We start from the raw sequence: 17,307 nt of genomic DNA, 5'->3' as shown, positions 1-17,307 counted from the left end.
TTATCAAACAGTCAAGAGAGAGAGAGAGAGAGAGAGAGAGAGAGAGAGAGAGAGAGAGAGAGAGAGAGAGAGAGAGAGAGAGAGAGAGAGAGAGAGAGAGAGAGAGAGAGAGAGAGAGAGAGAGAAAGAGAAAGAGAAAGAGAAAGAGAGAGAGAGAGAGAGAGAGAGAGAGAGAGAGAGAGAGAGAGAGAGAGAGAGAAAGAGAAAGAGAAAGAGAAAGAGAAAGAGAGAGAGAGAGAGAGAGAGAGAGAGAGAGAGAGAGAGAGAGAGAGAGAGAGAGAGAGAGAGAGAGAGAAAACAGCACCCACATAACACCGGGGAAAATAACCTCAGCATGTAAACATAACAGAGATTTCAGCACTAAAACGGTGAAAAAGTAGAATACATTAAACAGATATACACGGAGGGTTTGTTTACCTTGCATTGCGAAACGTCATTTAAACAAATTATATATAATACGAGAGGATATGATGCTAGGGGGGGAGGGAAATATATGTGTATCAACACAATTCCCAGAATATCACATCCACCAACGCACACGTGGGAAAAAAGGGCAAGAGAGAGAATGATGATGATGATGGGGGTAAAAGAGGGGAGGGGGAGGAGACGGGGGAGGGGGGAGGGAGGGGTGGAGGGAGATAGGAGGAGAGGGGAAGTTGTCAATAACAGCAGTATAGGGGGATGGGGGATTGTGCTCTATTTGCTTTCTATATTTTAATAACGTCCATATACAAACGAAATTTGTGTTGAAATGTTTCAGGTTGTGATGGTGGTGGTGGTGGTGAAGGCAAATCCGTCATGTCAGACAATTTATTCAGTCGAGGAAATCAACTCTTGTACAGATTTTTGCTTTTTGTCTAGTTTAAGAAATTTTAGAGACGCCCAATATCGTTCTTTAGGAATTCGACTCCCATTCTACCTGATAAAATATCCTGAACACCTTCCAACTATGTGGAGTATGTGTGACTGTCAGGTATCTTTAAAAACACTCCATAAAGTCTGACACGGTATGTATGTATGTATGTATGTATGTATGTATGTATGTATGTATGTATGTATGTATGTATGTATGTATGTATGTATGTATGTATGTATCTATGTATGTATTCGCCTAGTTTTGCTTGTGGGAGTTGAGCTCTTCTCTTTCGGGTCGCCTCTCAACTGGCAAACAGATGTTACTAACTACTAACATTTTTTCCACACACACACATGTATGTATGTATGTGTGTGTGTGTGTGTGTGTGTGTGTGTGTGTGTGTGTGTGTGTGTGTGTGTGTGTGTGTGTGTGTGTGTGTGTGTGTGTGTGTGTGTCCCTGTGTGACACCACTGCTATACCCTCCCCCCCCCCACTCCCCTTTTGTGACACCAGGGGAGTCTACTCATCCGTCTGGAGTATACCGGGCTTCAGTTTACTTTCGTCGAGGCCAATTTGCATGAGCTCACCTGCCCAGTTTGTTATTCTTAAGTTGCCAGGTGATTAGCATATTATTGCCGGGCCTCTCTACGGGTGTCTTGTGTCCAAGCTTCGCGGGTGTCTTGTGTCCAAGCTTAGCGGGTGTCTTGTGTCCAAGCTTAGCGGGTGTCTTGTGTCCAAGCTTAGCGGGTGTCTTGTGTCCAAGCTTAGAGGGTGTCTTGTGTCCAAGTTTAGCGGGTGTCTTGTGTCCAAGCTTAGCGGGTGTCTTGTGTCCAAGCTTAGCGGGTGTCTTGTGTCCAAGCTTAGCAGGTGTGAGATAACCTTTAGCCTCCCTACGACAGGTAAGGTGGAAGAGCCAATTAGACGTAACTGGGCTTCGGAAGGTGTCAATACTAAATGTCTTAAAACATTAAGACATTATTATTAACATAACATCAAACATTAAAACATGTTATTTACATTGAGTTAGGTTTTAAATAATTAAAAAAAAATTAAGAAAAATATATATGTACACAAATAGTAACAAAATAAAAAAGTGCAAACATTTTAACTTAATTAAATAGTACATAAATTTTTAACAAAACAAAATGTAAACAAATTTAATCAGAGTAATGAAGTACAAAAATATGTTAATAAAATATAATGAACCAAAATATAGCAAAAGTGAAATAGTAACAAAATTTTAACCAAAATTTAAAAGTAAACAAAAATTAACAAAATAAAAAGAACAACAATTTTAACAAAATAAAAAGTACAATAATTTTAACAAAATAAAAAAATAACCAACATAAAATAGTACAAACATTTAACAAAGAAACAAAAATTAACACAAATAAAATAGAATAAATTTTGTTAACGAACTCAAAATAATAGATAAATTTAAACAAGACTTATTATATCCTTTATATATCACATCTGTTATATTTTAATTTACATTATTTCATAACTAAGAGGAAAGATGAGATTATTTCTCCAATATAAAGGCGACAATAACTACAAAAATAATTTTAAATTCGCAATAAAATTATAAATAAACCAAGTAATTAAATTAAAAAGGTGCGATCTATCAACTAACTAGTGTTGCCATTTTGGGATCATAATACTTTGATCATACACCATTACGGGTGTATGTGATCTTCCGTCTCAAGCCTCATTTCTTAGTTCGTATTACTCTTTCTTAGGAAACCTTTTAGTGATGTGTCATAGATCTTTTTTGGACATCTTATTTCTCTGGTTTCTTAAGCGTGGAGTTCAAACTACAGCATCATGCTGCAACTGAGGCTAAATATTCTGAATGTTTAATTGAGCATCTCTTCAGCCATATATTAGCGGCCGCTATGCAACATGAATGTGGTAGTGACAACCACCTCTCTTTCTTGACCTATTTTCTTAAGACTCCTCGACCAAGAACATTACCCATCTCACGACCAATTATCATTCCATGATAACTAATCCAAGACCAGCAACCCCTACATAACTTCATAACATAACAACCCCACATAACTTCATAACATAACAACCCCCACATAACTTCATAACATAACCACCCACATAACTTAATATCTTGCTGGAAATCGTGTTCCTCCTGCAAGGTGGAAGCGAGAGGTAACTATGACATGAACTTTTCTCCACAAAATATATTTTACCCAGATATTTCCTGGACTACCTAGTCTTAGTGGACTGTAAGGCAGCGAAGCTATTATTATTATGCTCAGTCATTTGGTGCATTTGTTAGGTAATCTATAATGCTAAGCTTAAATAATATCTAATATAACTCAAATATTCAAATTAATATATTTTGACTTTGTAACATTTTAAATGATTACAGTGTAAATAGTATGTATGGACATTTACATATGTTATAATGAAATTAATCATTTATTATAAAATCAGAGATTTCTAAAATATTTTAAAGATGACAGAAGTACAAGATCTATAATGCCAGGTCATAATTTTTTTGGCAAAGCTAACAGTGATTATTTGTGCTACCAGACCACCACACTCATATAAATATGGAATCCTTTTACATTTTTCAGTCATCAAGTATTCCGTCACAACCTCGCATGTGCTTGCCTGGTAAAACTCACTGAACGGTACAGCGACGATCTCGCTTCATGCAGGTCAGAGTTTAATCCCCGACCGTCCAAGTGGTCGGGTATCACCTCCCTTACAAGCGCTCTATCGTAATGGTTTAGTGCATTCTCCTGATAATTACCTTACCTTAAACCACACAGACGTCTTGTTATCGACCAGGAGGACTCACCCTTGAGGCCGCCACCCTCCACCACCTGGAGGTGGTACTCCAAGACTCACCCTTGAGGCCGCCACCCTCCACCACCTGGAGGTGGTACTCCAAGACTCACCCTTGAGGCCGCCACCCTCCACCACCTGGAGGTGGTACTCCAAGACTCACCCTTGAGGCCGCCACCGTCCACCACCTAGAGGTGGTACTCCAAGATTCACCCTTGAGGCCGCCACCGTCCACCACCTGGAGGTGGTACTCCAAGACTCACCCTTGAGGCCGCCACCTGGAGGTGGCACTCCAAGACTCACCCTTGAGGCCACCACTTGGAGGTGGCACTCCAAGACTCACCCTTGAGGCCACCACCTGGAGGTGGTACTCCAAGACTCACCCTTGAGGCCGCCGCCGTCCACCACCTGGAGGTGGTACTCCAAGACTCACCCTTGAAGCTACCACCTGGAGGTGGTACTCCAAGACTCACCCTTGAGGCCACCACCTGGAGGTGGTACTCCAAGACTCACCCTTGAAGCTACCACCTGGAGGTGGTACTCCAAGACTCACCCTTGAGGCCACCACCTGGAGGTGGTACTCCAAGACTCACCCTTGAAGCTACCACCTGGAGGTGGTACTCCAAGACTCACCTTTGAGGCCGCCACCGTCCACCACCTGGAGGTGGTACTCCAAGACTCACCCTTGAGGCCGCCACCTGGAGGTGGTACTCCAAGACTCACCCTTGAGGCCGCCACCGTCCACCACCTGGAGGTGGTACTCCAAGACTCACCCTTGAGGCCGCCACCTGGAGGTGGTACTCCAAGACTCACCCTTGAGGCCGCCACCGTCCACCACCTGGAGGTGGTACTCCAAGACTCACCCTTGAGGCCGCCACCTGGAGGTGGCACTCCAAGACTCACCCTTGAGGCCACCACCGTCCACCACCTGGAGGTGGTACTCCAAGACTCACCCTTGAGGCCGCCACCGTCCACCACCTGGAGGTGGTACTCCAAGACTCACCCTTGAGGCCGCCACCGTCCACCACCTGGAGGTGGTACTCCAAGACTCACCCTTGAGGCCACTACCTGGAGGTGGTACTCCAAGACTCACCCTTGAGGCCACCACCGTCCACCACCTGGAGGTGGTACTCCAAGACTCACCCTTGAGGCCACCATCTGGAGGTGGTACTCCAAGACTCACCCTTGAGGCCACCACCTGGAGGTGGTACTCCAAGACTCACCCTTGAGGCCGCCACCGTCCACAGCCACCACCTGGATGTGGTACTCTGGTGTAGTCTCACGGTCCAGGCAACAGATGGCGGTGCGGACGAGGCCGGTCTCTGGGTTGATGGCGAAGATGGCCTGGCCTGACCGTTCCTCCATCACGTTCTTCTCAATGGTGTAAGTGAGGAGAGCGTTGGTGCCTTCCTTCTCGTCGTCCGCGTCCCACGCCCACACCACGCCCACCGACAGGTCTGAGGACAGGAGATAAGGCATTAATCCACTAGTATACTAACATTACTATGTTATAGGGCAAGTAGAAAAGACAGAAATAACCCAACAGTAATCTGTAAGTGAACATGTATCACAATTTCTCCATAGCTGTGTCCATCCACTAGGACTGGTCGGTACAGCGAAGACTTTGTATCTTACACCAACCTGTCCTTCTACAAAGAACGTCGCTTTCCGCTCGTATGCGTTACATAAGGCCAAAAATTGTCTTACTAGCAAATGGAACCGGCTGGCGAAAGTGACGCACCGTCCCGTTTTCTGTTTTGGGTCCTCTGGTAGGTTAGGAGACGACACTTTAAGTTGACCGTTTTCTTGACGCTGGGAAACCTTAGGAGGACGGGCTGGTTACAGTGACCGAGTTTGACTCCCCATGGTTCAAGTAGTTGGGCACTGTTCCTTCACTCAATCGTCGTATTCCAGCTCCTTGTCCTCATATCCCTTCCAAGAGCGATGTAGTCAGGAAGACTTAGCGCTTTCTCCTCACAATTACCTTACACCACAGATATCAAAATACAAACTTCATATATATATATATATATATATATATATATATATATATATATATATATATATATATATATATATATATATATATATATATATATATATATATATATATATAGACATATGTCGTACCTAGTAGCCAGAACTCACTTCTCAGCCTACTATTCAAGGCCCGATTTGCCTAATAAGCCAAGTTTTCCTGAATTAATATATTTACTATAATTTTTTTCTTATGAAATGATAAAGCAACCCTTTTCTCTATGTATGAGGTCAATTTTTTTTTATTGGAGTTAAAATTAACGTAGATATATGACCGAACCTAACCAACCCTACCTAACCTAACCTAACCTATATTTATAGGTAAGGTTAGGTTAGGTAGCCAAAAAAAGCTAGGTTAGGTTAGGTTAGGTAGGTTAGGTAGACGAAAAAACATTAATTCATGAAAACTTGGCTTATTAGGCAAATCGGGTCTTGAATAGTAGGCTGAGAAGTGCGTTCTGGCTATTAGGTACGACATATATATATATATATATATATATATATATATATATATATATATATATATATATATATATATATATATATATATATATATATATATATATATATATATATATATATATATATATATATATATATGTCGTACCTAATAGCCAGAACGCACTTCTCAGCCTACTATTCAAGGCCCGATTTGCCTAATAAGCCAAGTTTTCATGAATTAATTGTTTTTCGAGTACCTAACCTACCTAACCTAACCTAACCTAACTTTTTCGGCTACCTAACCTAACCTAACCTATAAAGATAGGTTAGGTTAGGTTAGGTAGGGTTGGTTAGGTTCGGTCATATATCTACGTTAATTTTAACTCCAATAAAAAAAAATTGACCTCGTACATAATAAAATGGGTAGCTTTATCATTTCACACGAAAAAAATAGAGAAAATGTATTAATTCAGGAAAACTTGGCTTATTAGGCAAATCGGGCCTTGCATAGTAGGCTGAGAAGTGCGTTCTGGCTACTAGGTACGACATATATATATATATATATATATATATATATATATATATATATATATATATATATATATATATATATATATATATATATAAATATATATATATATATATATATATATATATATATATATATATATATATATATATATATATATATATATATATATAATTCGTACATCTCTTTCAGTCGTCTAGCGTAAATGTAAGCTAGCCACCATGACCGTCCCAGTCACTACTCACTGGTCTTAAATAAACCCTCTCCCCAGGATCTACACTATACCCAGCTTGTGGCACCACACTGACACACCCACATGCTGACAACACCTCCCGACTACAACACCCCGGCCCCACTATACACTCCTCGTGATGCTGTCTCTTCCCTCCATCTCACTCGGCTAAAAATCCAGCCGTTTCGCTTAACCCAAACTGTATTATCCCTTGCAACTCAGTTTGTAGGACCGGCGCCAACCTCATAGGCTGTGGCATAGAGCCTAAGATCGTTATTTTACCTCACGGTGCGTGACAGTGTTGAAGATCATCATCTAATACCAGGTGATGAAAACGAGGGATCGCATGTAAGAAACAGTTTAAAGGGGGATAACAGAGGAGAAATATTTTCACTCTATATCAGGTGAGTACAACCAATTGGGAGTGGACGGTAGAGCAACGGTCTCGCTTCATGCAGGTCAGCGTTCTATCCCAGACCGTTCACAAGTGGTTGGACACCATTCCTTTCCCCCCGTCCCATCCCAAATCCTTATCCTGATCCCTTCCCGATGTTATATAGTGGTAAAGGCTTGGCGCTTTCTCCTCATAATTTCCCTCCCCTCTCCATCAGGCGAGTTGAAGTTAAAAATAATAACGATATCCTAAAATTAAGTGAATCTTCTTACTTTTACAATTTTGGAGAAAATAGTGTGTAAAGCTGAGACCTTAAACGCCAAACTTTATCAGCAGCCGCAGAGCAGCGAAGGTGGGCGGCGATGGTGGGCGGCCCAGATGCGCCGCCCAGGTGCGCGGCCAAAAGCATGGGCCAGGTACGCTGTCAAGTATATGTTAATGTTCGTACGAACAAGTGTCTGAAGACGGGACCCAAGAGCACGACTCTGCCAAGACGAGCGACGCACCTGGACCACCAGGATCAGCTGGACCAGCTGGACCACCTGGACCAGCTGGACCACCAGGACCAGCTGGGAGAGAGGTAATGAAGTACACAAATGAGATCTAAAGTAACACATACAAACACGACTATTGTAGTGGGATGGTTTGTGACTCAGCTGGGTGCCACTAGGGACCTGGCACTACGGCTGGTGACTCAGCTGGGTGCCACTAGGGACCTGGCACTATACGGCTGGTGACTCAGCTGGGTGCCACTAACCGCTAGGACCCGTCACTGCGGCAGCCTGACTGACCCCTCGACAAAGGCGGTACAGATAACGCAGCTGACCAATGCGTACAGCGTACAGCTAGGACCAGGCTGCCAGAACTCTTACTCACGCGAAGACTCACCAGACACAATCATGTTTACTGTATTTTCTAAACAAATATATGCAGGTGGGTGTGCAGTTTCTGCCAGTTAACACTTGCATATTTCAGGTGTTAGTTCTCCAAACATGCTACAACACCTGCCTGGCTATTTTGCGCAAATTAGACATCTGTCAAGTCGCATGTAAACTGCAGTCATGAGGGACACAATTTGAAATTCTTCCTCAGAGACTCAACCGGAAGTGGACCAGCCATTAAATTAAATATCTTCTTGGTGTCTGTAGTAAATTCATCTAAGAGCGTCTACCATTAACAAATATACACTGCCACACAAATAATATTTTTTGTCTTACATTTTGTCATAATTAAGTATTAAAGGCTCAGTAAACTAAGAACGGCCAGGGCAGACCTCCAGGGTACACCAACACATATCTAGGTAAACCAACACCAACCACAGTAGACCAATATGTGTGAGAAACTAGGTCTCTATAAGTGAACAAATCCATAAGGGCCGTGACGAGGATTCGAACCTGCGTCCAAGAGGTCTCTCTAAGTGAGATTTAATATAGAAGATAAAAAGAAAGGGAGTATACCACCTCTGGCTGGAAGCAGGGGACCCTTAGCCTCGGAGAAAAGCACACATAACGCATTAGAAGAGATTTTTTGGTCGCCTCCTATACAGTTTCAATGTTCTTTTACCAGGATAAAATAAATCTAGGGAACTCACGCAACACATACGGCAACATGCTCCTTATTAATGCAGTTTACAACTGATTATTAAACGGCTACTAAAGTCACACCAGACAGTCCCAGTAACACGCATTGATGTTACTTGACCACCACACGTGGTGACACTAAGAAGCAATCTTGATAAAGCTGCATTTCATGAGTCAAATTTGAGGAAAATACCTTCCCTTCTCACACACCATTCACTACAAAATTTCTTCTCATTAGCACTGTGCACAAAATTTCAAAACCTTCTAATTGCAGTCTAGTTTTGAAGATTTGTATTAAAACTGCTGATTGATGATCCTTCTCATAGATTAAACTTTTGCAACTATTTTTCTGAAGTGTTGTATGTCCATACGACATACGAGGTATTATGGTGTATGTTCATACACCGGGTCGTGCTGGAGAACAGCATAATATTTAGTTACTTACAATCATATCCCGGTGTCATGGAAGAGAACGATTTGTTTGTTATTCAGGACGCTTATCCACCAGAAACAATTACCGAATCATGAGTCACTGGAAGACCTCCCGGACCCCTCCCCTCACCGGCCCCCTCTCTACCCTGACCCCCCCCCCCTTCCTCCCCACCAGGACCCCCTCCCCTCTCCCGGTTCTGCCAGAGGGAGGAGCGGGATGGTGGGAGGGTGTATTCATCTAGTTGTATTCACCTAGTTGTGTTTTCGGGGGTTGAGCTTTGCTCTTTCGGCCCGCCTCTCAACTGTCACTTAACTGTTTACTAACTACTTTTTTTTCCTCCACACACACACACACTAGGAAGCAGACCGTGACAGCTGACTAACTCCCAGGTTCCTATTTACTGCTAGGTAACAGGGGCATTCAGGGTGAAAGAAACTTTCCCCATTTGTTTCTGCCTCGTGCGGGAATCGCACCCGCGCCACAGAATTACGAGGCCTGCGCGCTATCCACCAGGCTACCAGGCCCCTGTGTGTGTGTGTGTGTGTGTGTGTGTGTCTCACCTATTTGTGCTTGCGGGGGTTGAGCTTTGGCTCTTTGGTCCCGACCAAATTGTGTGTGTGTGTGTGTGTGTGTGTGTGTGCATGCGTGCGTGCGTGCGTGTGTGTGTGTGTGGGTGTGTGTGTTATAAAAAGGCTCAAAGCTCCATAGTCATAGCGAAATTAATTACTCAAATGCACATTATATATTCACAAAAAGAGTCGCCTCATTTTAAATGATAAAACGCTCTGATTACACGAGCTTATGATTATAGACAGACACAGTGATCCCCCCATCATGATCTCTGTATATCCTACAATAATTACATGTCCTCGCATTGTATAATGCACGCCAACTATAAAAGGTCTCTCAAAAGGGGACAGATATGAAGAGAATCACATACAATAATACAAACAGAATTATTTAATGATCCATTTCGATTTAATTGGCCTTAAAATGCAACTTACTGAAAACACGAGAAAAAGAATAACATGACCCAGTGCACATGTTGATGGTGTTAAACTTATAGTGTATACAGTGATCACAATGCTAATGTGGCTTGACCCTGAAATGTTCTTGTCTTAACATATTAAAAACCTATATATATATATATATATATATATATATATATATATATATATATATATATATATATATATATATATATATATATATATATATATTAACAACATCCAGATACCGTAGGCTGTTATTATGACCTTCTCTTAGGTAAATAATGCACAGTAATTTTGTGTAAACTACACCAATTATAAATGTACAAATTTATGAATAAATTATTGATTTTGAAATTGAATTTGGTTCGAACGCACGAGGGCGCTCGAATAATAATAATAATAATAATAAAAATAATAATAATAATAATAAATGTTTTATTCATACAAAACTTAGACAGAATGTATCACTAGTTTATGCTGTTCACATATTTATTTCAACTTTAATATTCTCTCTCTCTCTCTCTCTCAACACTCCGGAGTCAAAACACACTGAATACGTAACATTAAATAAAACTGCCTAAAATACATTATACGTGCGTGTATTTTTCAAATAATTTATAAAATTATTCTTGATAAACATTAAAGCTATATGAAATTACAACCAAATCTAAAGTAGGGGACAATATATATATATATATATATATGTCGTACCTAATAGCCAGAACGCACTTCTCAGCCTACTATTCAAGGCCCGATTTGCCTAATAAGCCAAGTTTTCATGAATTAATGTTTTTTCGTCTACCTAACCTACCTAACCTAACCTAACCTAGCTTTTTTGGGCTACCTAACCTAACCTTACCTATAAATATAGGTTAGGTTAGGTTAGGTAGGGTTGGTTAGGTTCGGTCATATATCTACGTTAATTTTAACTCCAATAAAAAAAAATTGACCTCATACATAGAGAAAAGGGTTGCTTTATCATTTCATAAGAAAAAAATTATAGTAAATATATTAATTCAGGAAAACTTGGCTTATTAGGCAAATCGGGCCTTGAATAGTAGGCTGAGAAGTGAGTTCTGGCTACTAGGTACGACATATATATATATATATATATATATATATATATATATATATATATATATATATATATATATATATATATATATATATATATATATATATATATATATATGTCGTACCTAATAGCCAGAACGCACTTCTCAGCCTACTATTCAAGGCCCGATTTGCCTAATAAGCCAAGTTTTCATGAATTAATGTTTTTTCGTCTACCTAACCTACCTAACCTAACCTAACCTAGCTTTTTTTGGCTACCTAACCTAACCTTACCTATAAATATAGGTTAGGTTAGGTTAGGTAGGGTTGGTTAGGTTCGGTCATATATCTACGTTAATTTTAACTCCAATAAAAAAAAATTGACCTCATACATAGAGAAAAGGGTTGCTTTATCATTTCATAAGAAAAAAATTATAGTAAATATATTAATTCAGGAAAACTTGGCTTATTAGGCAAATCGGGCCTTGAATAGTAGGCTGAGAAGTGAGTTCTGGCTACTAGGTACGACATATATATATATATATATATATATATATATATATATATATATATATATATATATATATATATATATGTCGTACCTAATAGCCAGAATGCACTTCTCAGCCTACTGTGCAAGGCCCGATTTGCTTAATAAGCCAAGTTTTCCTGAATTAATATATTTTCTCTAATTTTTTTCTTATGAAATGATAAAGCTACCCCATTTCATTATGTATGAGGTCATTTTTTTATTGGAGTTAAAATTAACGTAGATATATGACCGAACCTAACCAACCCTACCTAACCTAACCTAACCTATCTTTATAGGTTAGGTTAGGTTAGGTAGCCTAAAAAGTTAGGTTAGGTTAGGTTAGGTAGGTTAGGTAGTCGAAAAATAATTAATTCATGAAAACTTGGCTTATTAGGCAAATCGGGCCTTGCATAGTAGGCAGAGAAGTGCGTTCTGGCTACTAGGTACGACATATATATATATATATATATATATATATATATATATATATATATATATATATATATATATATATATATATATATATATATATATATATATATATATATATATATATATACGATGCATATATAGGAAGCAACTTCCAGTTTACGAATGTAAGTGTTGCAAAGTTTGAGTGTGAGAAACATCCTCCTCAAGGTACACACGAAAAAAAAGCATTTCGAAAACCCAATATTAATCTTGAAGTAAAGTATGTTAATAACAAAGACCAAGCTTAGCAAAGACTTAGCTGGGATTGTGAATCCTCCCACACTAAACATACTAGACGCCGGACTTAAGACACTCTCTCACACTAACCATACTAGACGCCGGACTTAAGACACTCTCCCACACTAACCATACTAGACGCTGGACTTAAGACACTCTCTCACACTAACCATACTAGACGCCGGACTTAAGACACTCTCCCACACTAACCATACTAGACGCTGGACTTAAGACACTCTCTCACACTAACCATACTAGACGCCGGACTTAAGACACTCTCCCACACTAACCATACTAGACGCTGGACTTAAGACACTCTCCCACACTAACCATACTAGACGCCGGACTTAAGACACTCTCCCACACTAACCATACTAGACGCCGGACTTAAGACACTCTCCCACACTAACCATACTAGACGCCGGACTTAAGACACTCTCCCACACTAACCATACTAGACGCCGGACTTAAGACACTCTCTCACACTAACCATACTAGACGCCGGACTTAAGACACTCTCCCACACTAACCATACTAGACGCCGGACTTAAGACACTCTCTCACACTAATCATACTAGACGCCGGACTTAAGACACTCTCCCACACTAACCATACTAGACGCTGGACTTAAGACACTCTCCCACACTAACCATACTAGACGCCGGACTTAAGACACTCTCCCACACTAACCATACTAGACGCCGGACTTAAGACACTCTCCCACACTAACCATACTAGACGCTGGACTTAAGACACTCTCCCACACTAACCATACTAGACGCTGGACTTAAGACACTCTCCCACACTAACCATACTAGACGCCGGACTTAAGACACTCTCCCACACTAACCATACTAGACGCTGGACTTAAGACACTCTCCCACACTAACCATACTAGACGCCGGACTTAAGACACTCTCCCACACTAACCATACTAGACGCCGGACTTAAGACACTCTCCCACACTAATGAAACTTTCCTGTCTTCATCGTCCTTTCAATAAAATCAGTCTTCCGAAGCCCCGATTTGCAATCGCCAAACTTTTCTCCTCGAAGCCGCAAATGTTGCCTCCAGTGAACACCACCGACACATAAACCTCCCAGACTCTCCCTCAGGGTGTCTAATGTGCGCCCCGGTGGGTGTGTGGGTGAGTGGGTGTGTGGGTGAGTGGGTGTATGCGCGTGCGTGCACTGTCCTCTTGCGTGGCCTGTCCCACCTATTCTCGCCTACCCGCGGGTACCCATTCACTGCCGGGTAACAGAAGCATGAGGCGAAAAACAAATGTACCCATCCTTTTCTGTCCTGCCGGGGACCTGAACCCGGGACCATTGGGCTGTGACCCCGACTGCGCTGACCAAGGCGCTACTAGTTCAGGTCTGTACACACAACCAATCCTCGTAAAGATCTATTTACCTCTCCTAAATTCACGGCCAAGAAGAAAACAGCCGTTACAACACAAGACGCTCAGCCAGCAGCGGCAGCTCTATTGTGTCTTATCATGTTCAGTGACTGTTCATTCTCGGCCGACTCATGTTTGGAACATGTTCAGTCAACAGGTGACTCGAAGTTCACTTGGTCATAAGTGGAGCTTAATAATAAATTATATATTCATCTACTTAAAACTCCTATTAAATTTGTTTCTGGTAAGTGCGGGACTGATTGGTGATTGTGAGGGAAGATTGGTGAGTGTGGGACACGTCTGATGTGTGTTGTGATTGTGGGGGGCGTCTCGTTAGTGTAGGGGTGATTGATGAGTGTGTGAGTGAGTGGTGATTGTGCGAACGATTGGTGATTATTGGGGGGATGTGGTGAGTGTAGGGGTGGAGGATCAGAACGGTTAGTTCTTATAGAGACTGAAGGAGCGCAAGAAGACTATAGTGGCTAGTGAGAGGCAACACAGCATCTCAAGAGTCCGGCGAGGACCAGGCACTTCTGCACGAAGTGTGTGTGAAGTGTGTGCCATGTGCGGTACAGCGCCAAGCAGCGGCCAAAGGTAATTTAACAAGATAAACACCACATGGTGGGGGAGGGGAGTGGGGAGGGGGGCAATGGCTTGGGGAGTCACACAATGGCTTAGTGTGACTCTTTTGTGGTCAATACGGGTCACATGTCACGGCTCCGTGACTGTGCTATCCGCTACATACTGCCATATTATCACTATATCTTTTCTGCCAACATTACCCACCAGTATTCATTCTCACCCACCTGTAACCACTGCTGAAACTCCCCCACTAAACCCCCCACACCCCCGTCACCACAAACTACCACACCCCACAACCCATGACCACCACCACTACCACACCGTGGCCACCACCACTACCACCACACCGTAGCCACCACCACCACCACTACCACACCGTGGCCACCACCACCACCACTACCACACCGTGGCCAGGGCACCACACTCTGGCCACAATCACCACAGTCGGTCACCAACGCACAAGCTAAACCAATCAGCAGGTGAAGCCTCGCCACACCGTACCCTTATTTACCGCTATTGTTACACCTTTCCGCAGCATTTGCCGCAGCAGCGCTACGGTGATGGGTTGAGAGTGGGCGCACCGTACTTCTTTCTGTCTACTGCTGCTGCCCCCCTCATCCCCTCCAGTTTGTTGCAAAATTATACAATAAAAAGATTAATCTGATTATTCCAATCAACGAGATTTAATTTAAAATTTCATAAAAAATGATTAATTAATACGTTTATATAAAATTACATGAATATATAATTTTTGAGAATATTATGATGATTTTGATACGTCAAGCTGTCATGAAAAATAATTGCTAAGCTATTGTACATCATCCATGTAGGAATATTTGTATATACAAGCAGCTGACATTGTAGTTCATTGTGGGGCAGCTGACATTGTAGTTCATTGTGGGGCAGCTGACATTGTAGTTCATTGTGGGGCAGCTGACACTGTAGTTCATTGTGGGGCAGCTGACATTGTAGTTCATTGTGGGGCAGCTGACACTGTAGTTCATTGTGGGGCAGCTGACACTGTAGTTCATTGTGGGGCAGCTGACATTGTAGTTCATTGTGGGGCAGCTGACACTGTAGTTCATTGTGGGGCAGCTGACACTGTAGTTCATTGTGGATCAGCTGACATTGTAGTCCATTGTGGGGCAGCTGACACTGTAGTTCATTGTGGGGCAGCTGACATTGTAGTTCATTGTGGGGCAGCTGACACTGTAGTTCATTGTGGGGCAGCTGACACTGTAGTCCATTGTGGGGCAGCTGACATTGTAGTTCATTGTGGGGCAGCTGACACTGTAGTTCATTGTGGGGCAGCTGACATTGTAGTCCATTGTGGGGCAGCTGACACTGTAGTTCATTGTGGGGCAGCTGACACTGTAGTCCATTGTGGGGCAGCTGACACTGTAGTTCATTGTGGGGCAGCTGACACTGTAGTCCATTGTGGGGCAGCTGACACTGTAGTCCATTGTGGGGCAGCTCACATTGTAGTCCATTGTGGGGCAGCTGACATTGTAGTCCATTGTGGGGCAGCTGACACTGTAGTCCATTGTGGGGCAGCTGACACTGTAGTTCATTGTGGGGCAGCTGACATTGTAGTTCATTGTGGGGCAGCTGACACTGTAGTCCATTGTGGGGCAGCTGACATTGTAGTCCATTGTGGGGCAGCTGACACTGTAGTCCATTGTGGGGCAGCTCACATTGTAGTCCATTGTGGGGCAGCTGACACTGTAGTTCATTGTGAGGCAGCTGACACTGTAGTTCATTGTGGGGCAGCTGACACTGTAGTCCATTGTGGGGCAGCTGACACTGTAGTTCATTGTGGGGCAGCTGACACTGTAGTCCATTGTGGGGCAGCTGACACTGTAGTTCATTGTGGGGCAGCTGACATTGTAGCCCATTGTGGGGCAGCTGACACTGTAGTTCATTGTGAGGCAGCTGACACTGTAGTTCATTGTGGGGCAGCTGACACTGTAGTCCATTGTGGGGCAGCTGACACTGTAGTTCATTGTGGGGCAGCTGACATTGTAGCCCATTGTGGGGCAGCTGACATTGTAGTCCATTGTGGGGCAGCTGACATTGTAGTCCATTGTGGGGCAGCTGACACTGTAGTTCATTGTGAGGCAGCTGACACTGTAGTTCATTGTGGGGCAGCTGACATTGTAGTTCATTGTGGGGCAGCTGACACTGTAGTTCATTGTGGGGCAGCTGACATTGTAGTTCATTGTGGGGCAGCTGACACTGTAGTTCATTGTGGGGCAGCTGACACTGTAGTTCATTGTGGGGCAGCTGACACTGTAGTTCATTGTGGGGCAGCTGACACTGTAGTTCATTGTGGGGCAGCTGACATTGTAGTTCATTGTGGGGCAGCTGACACTGTAGTTCATTGTGGGGCAGCTGACACTGTAGTCCATTGTGGGGCAGCTGACACTGTAGTTCATTGTGGGGCAGCTGACACTGTAGTTCATTGTGGGGCAGCTGACACCGTAGTCCATTGTGGGGCAGCTGACACTGTAGTCCATTGTGGGGCAGCTGACACTGTAGTCCATTGTAGAGCAGCTGACACTGTAGTCCATTGTGGGGCAGCTGACACCGTAGTCCATTGTGGGGCAGCTGACACCGTAGTCCATTGTGGGGCAGCTGACACTGTAGCCCATTGTCCAGGCCGGTCTTTTCAGCTGCCACAACGTACACAATACAAAGTATTAAACGAACCCAAGCCACCCACCTAACCTAA

At 42.8% G+C, this 17,307-nt stretch overlaps 1 protein-coding gene across 1 annotated transcript in view; it reads right to left on the bottom strand.

Annotated features, from left to right (window-relative positions):
• The window catches only part of LOC123761681 (putative neural-cadherin 2), a 77,659-nt gene that overhangs the window by 25,476 nt on the left and 34,876 nt on the right, over positions 1–17,307 (bottom strand). The window contains exon 3 of the mRNA XM_045747775.2: positions 4,888–5,121. Coding sequence (XP_045603731.2) covers positions 4,888–5,121 — 234 coding nt within the window. The remainder of the gene's footprint in view (positions 1–4,887; positions 5,122–17,307) is intronic.

Source organism: Procambarus clarkii, chromosome 24 (genome assembly GCF_040958095.1).
Source record: "Procambarus clarkii isolate CNS0578487 chromosome 24, FALCON_Pclarkii_2.0, whole genome shotgun sequence".
NCBI lineage: Eukaryota > Metazoa > Arthropoda > Malacostraca > Decapoda > Cambaridae > Procambarus > Procambarus clarkii.
The sequence above is the reverse complement of the archived record's forward strand: the minus strand, read 5'-3'. Positions and strand labels throughout refer to the sequence as shown.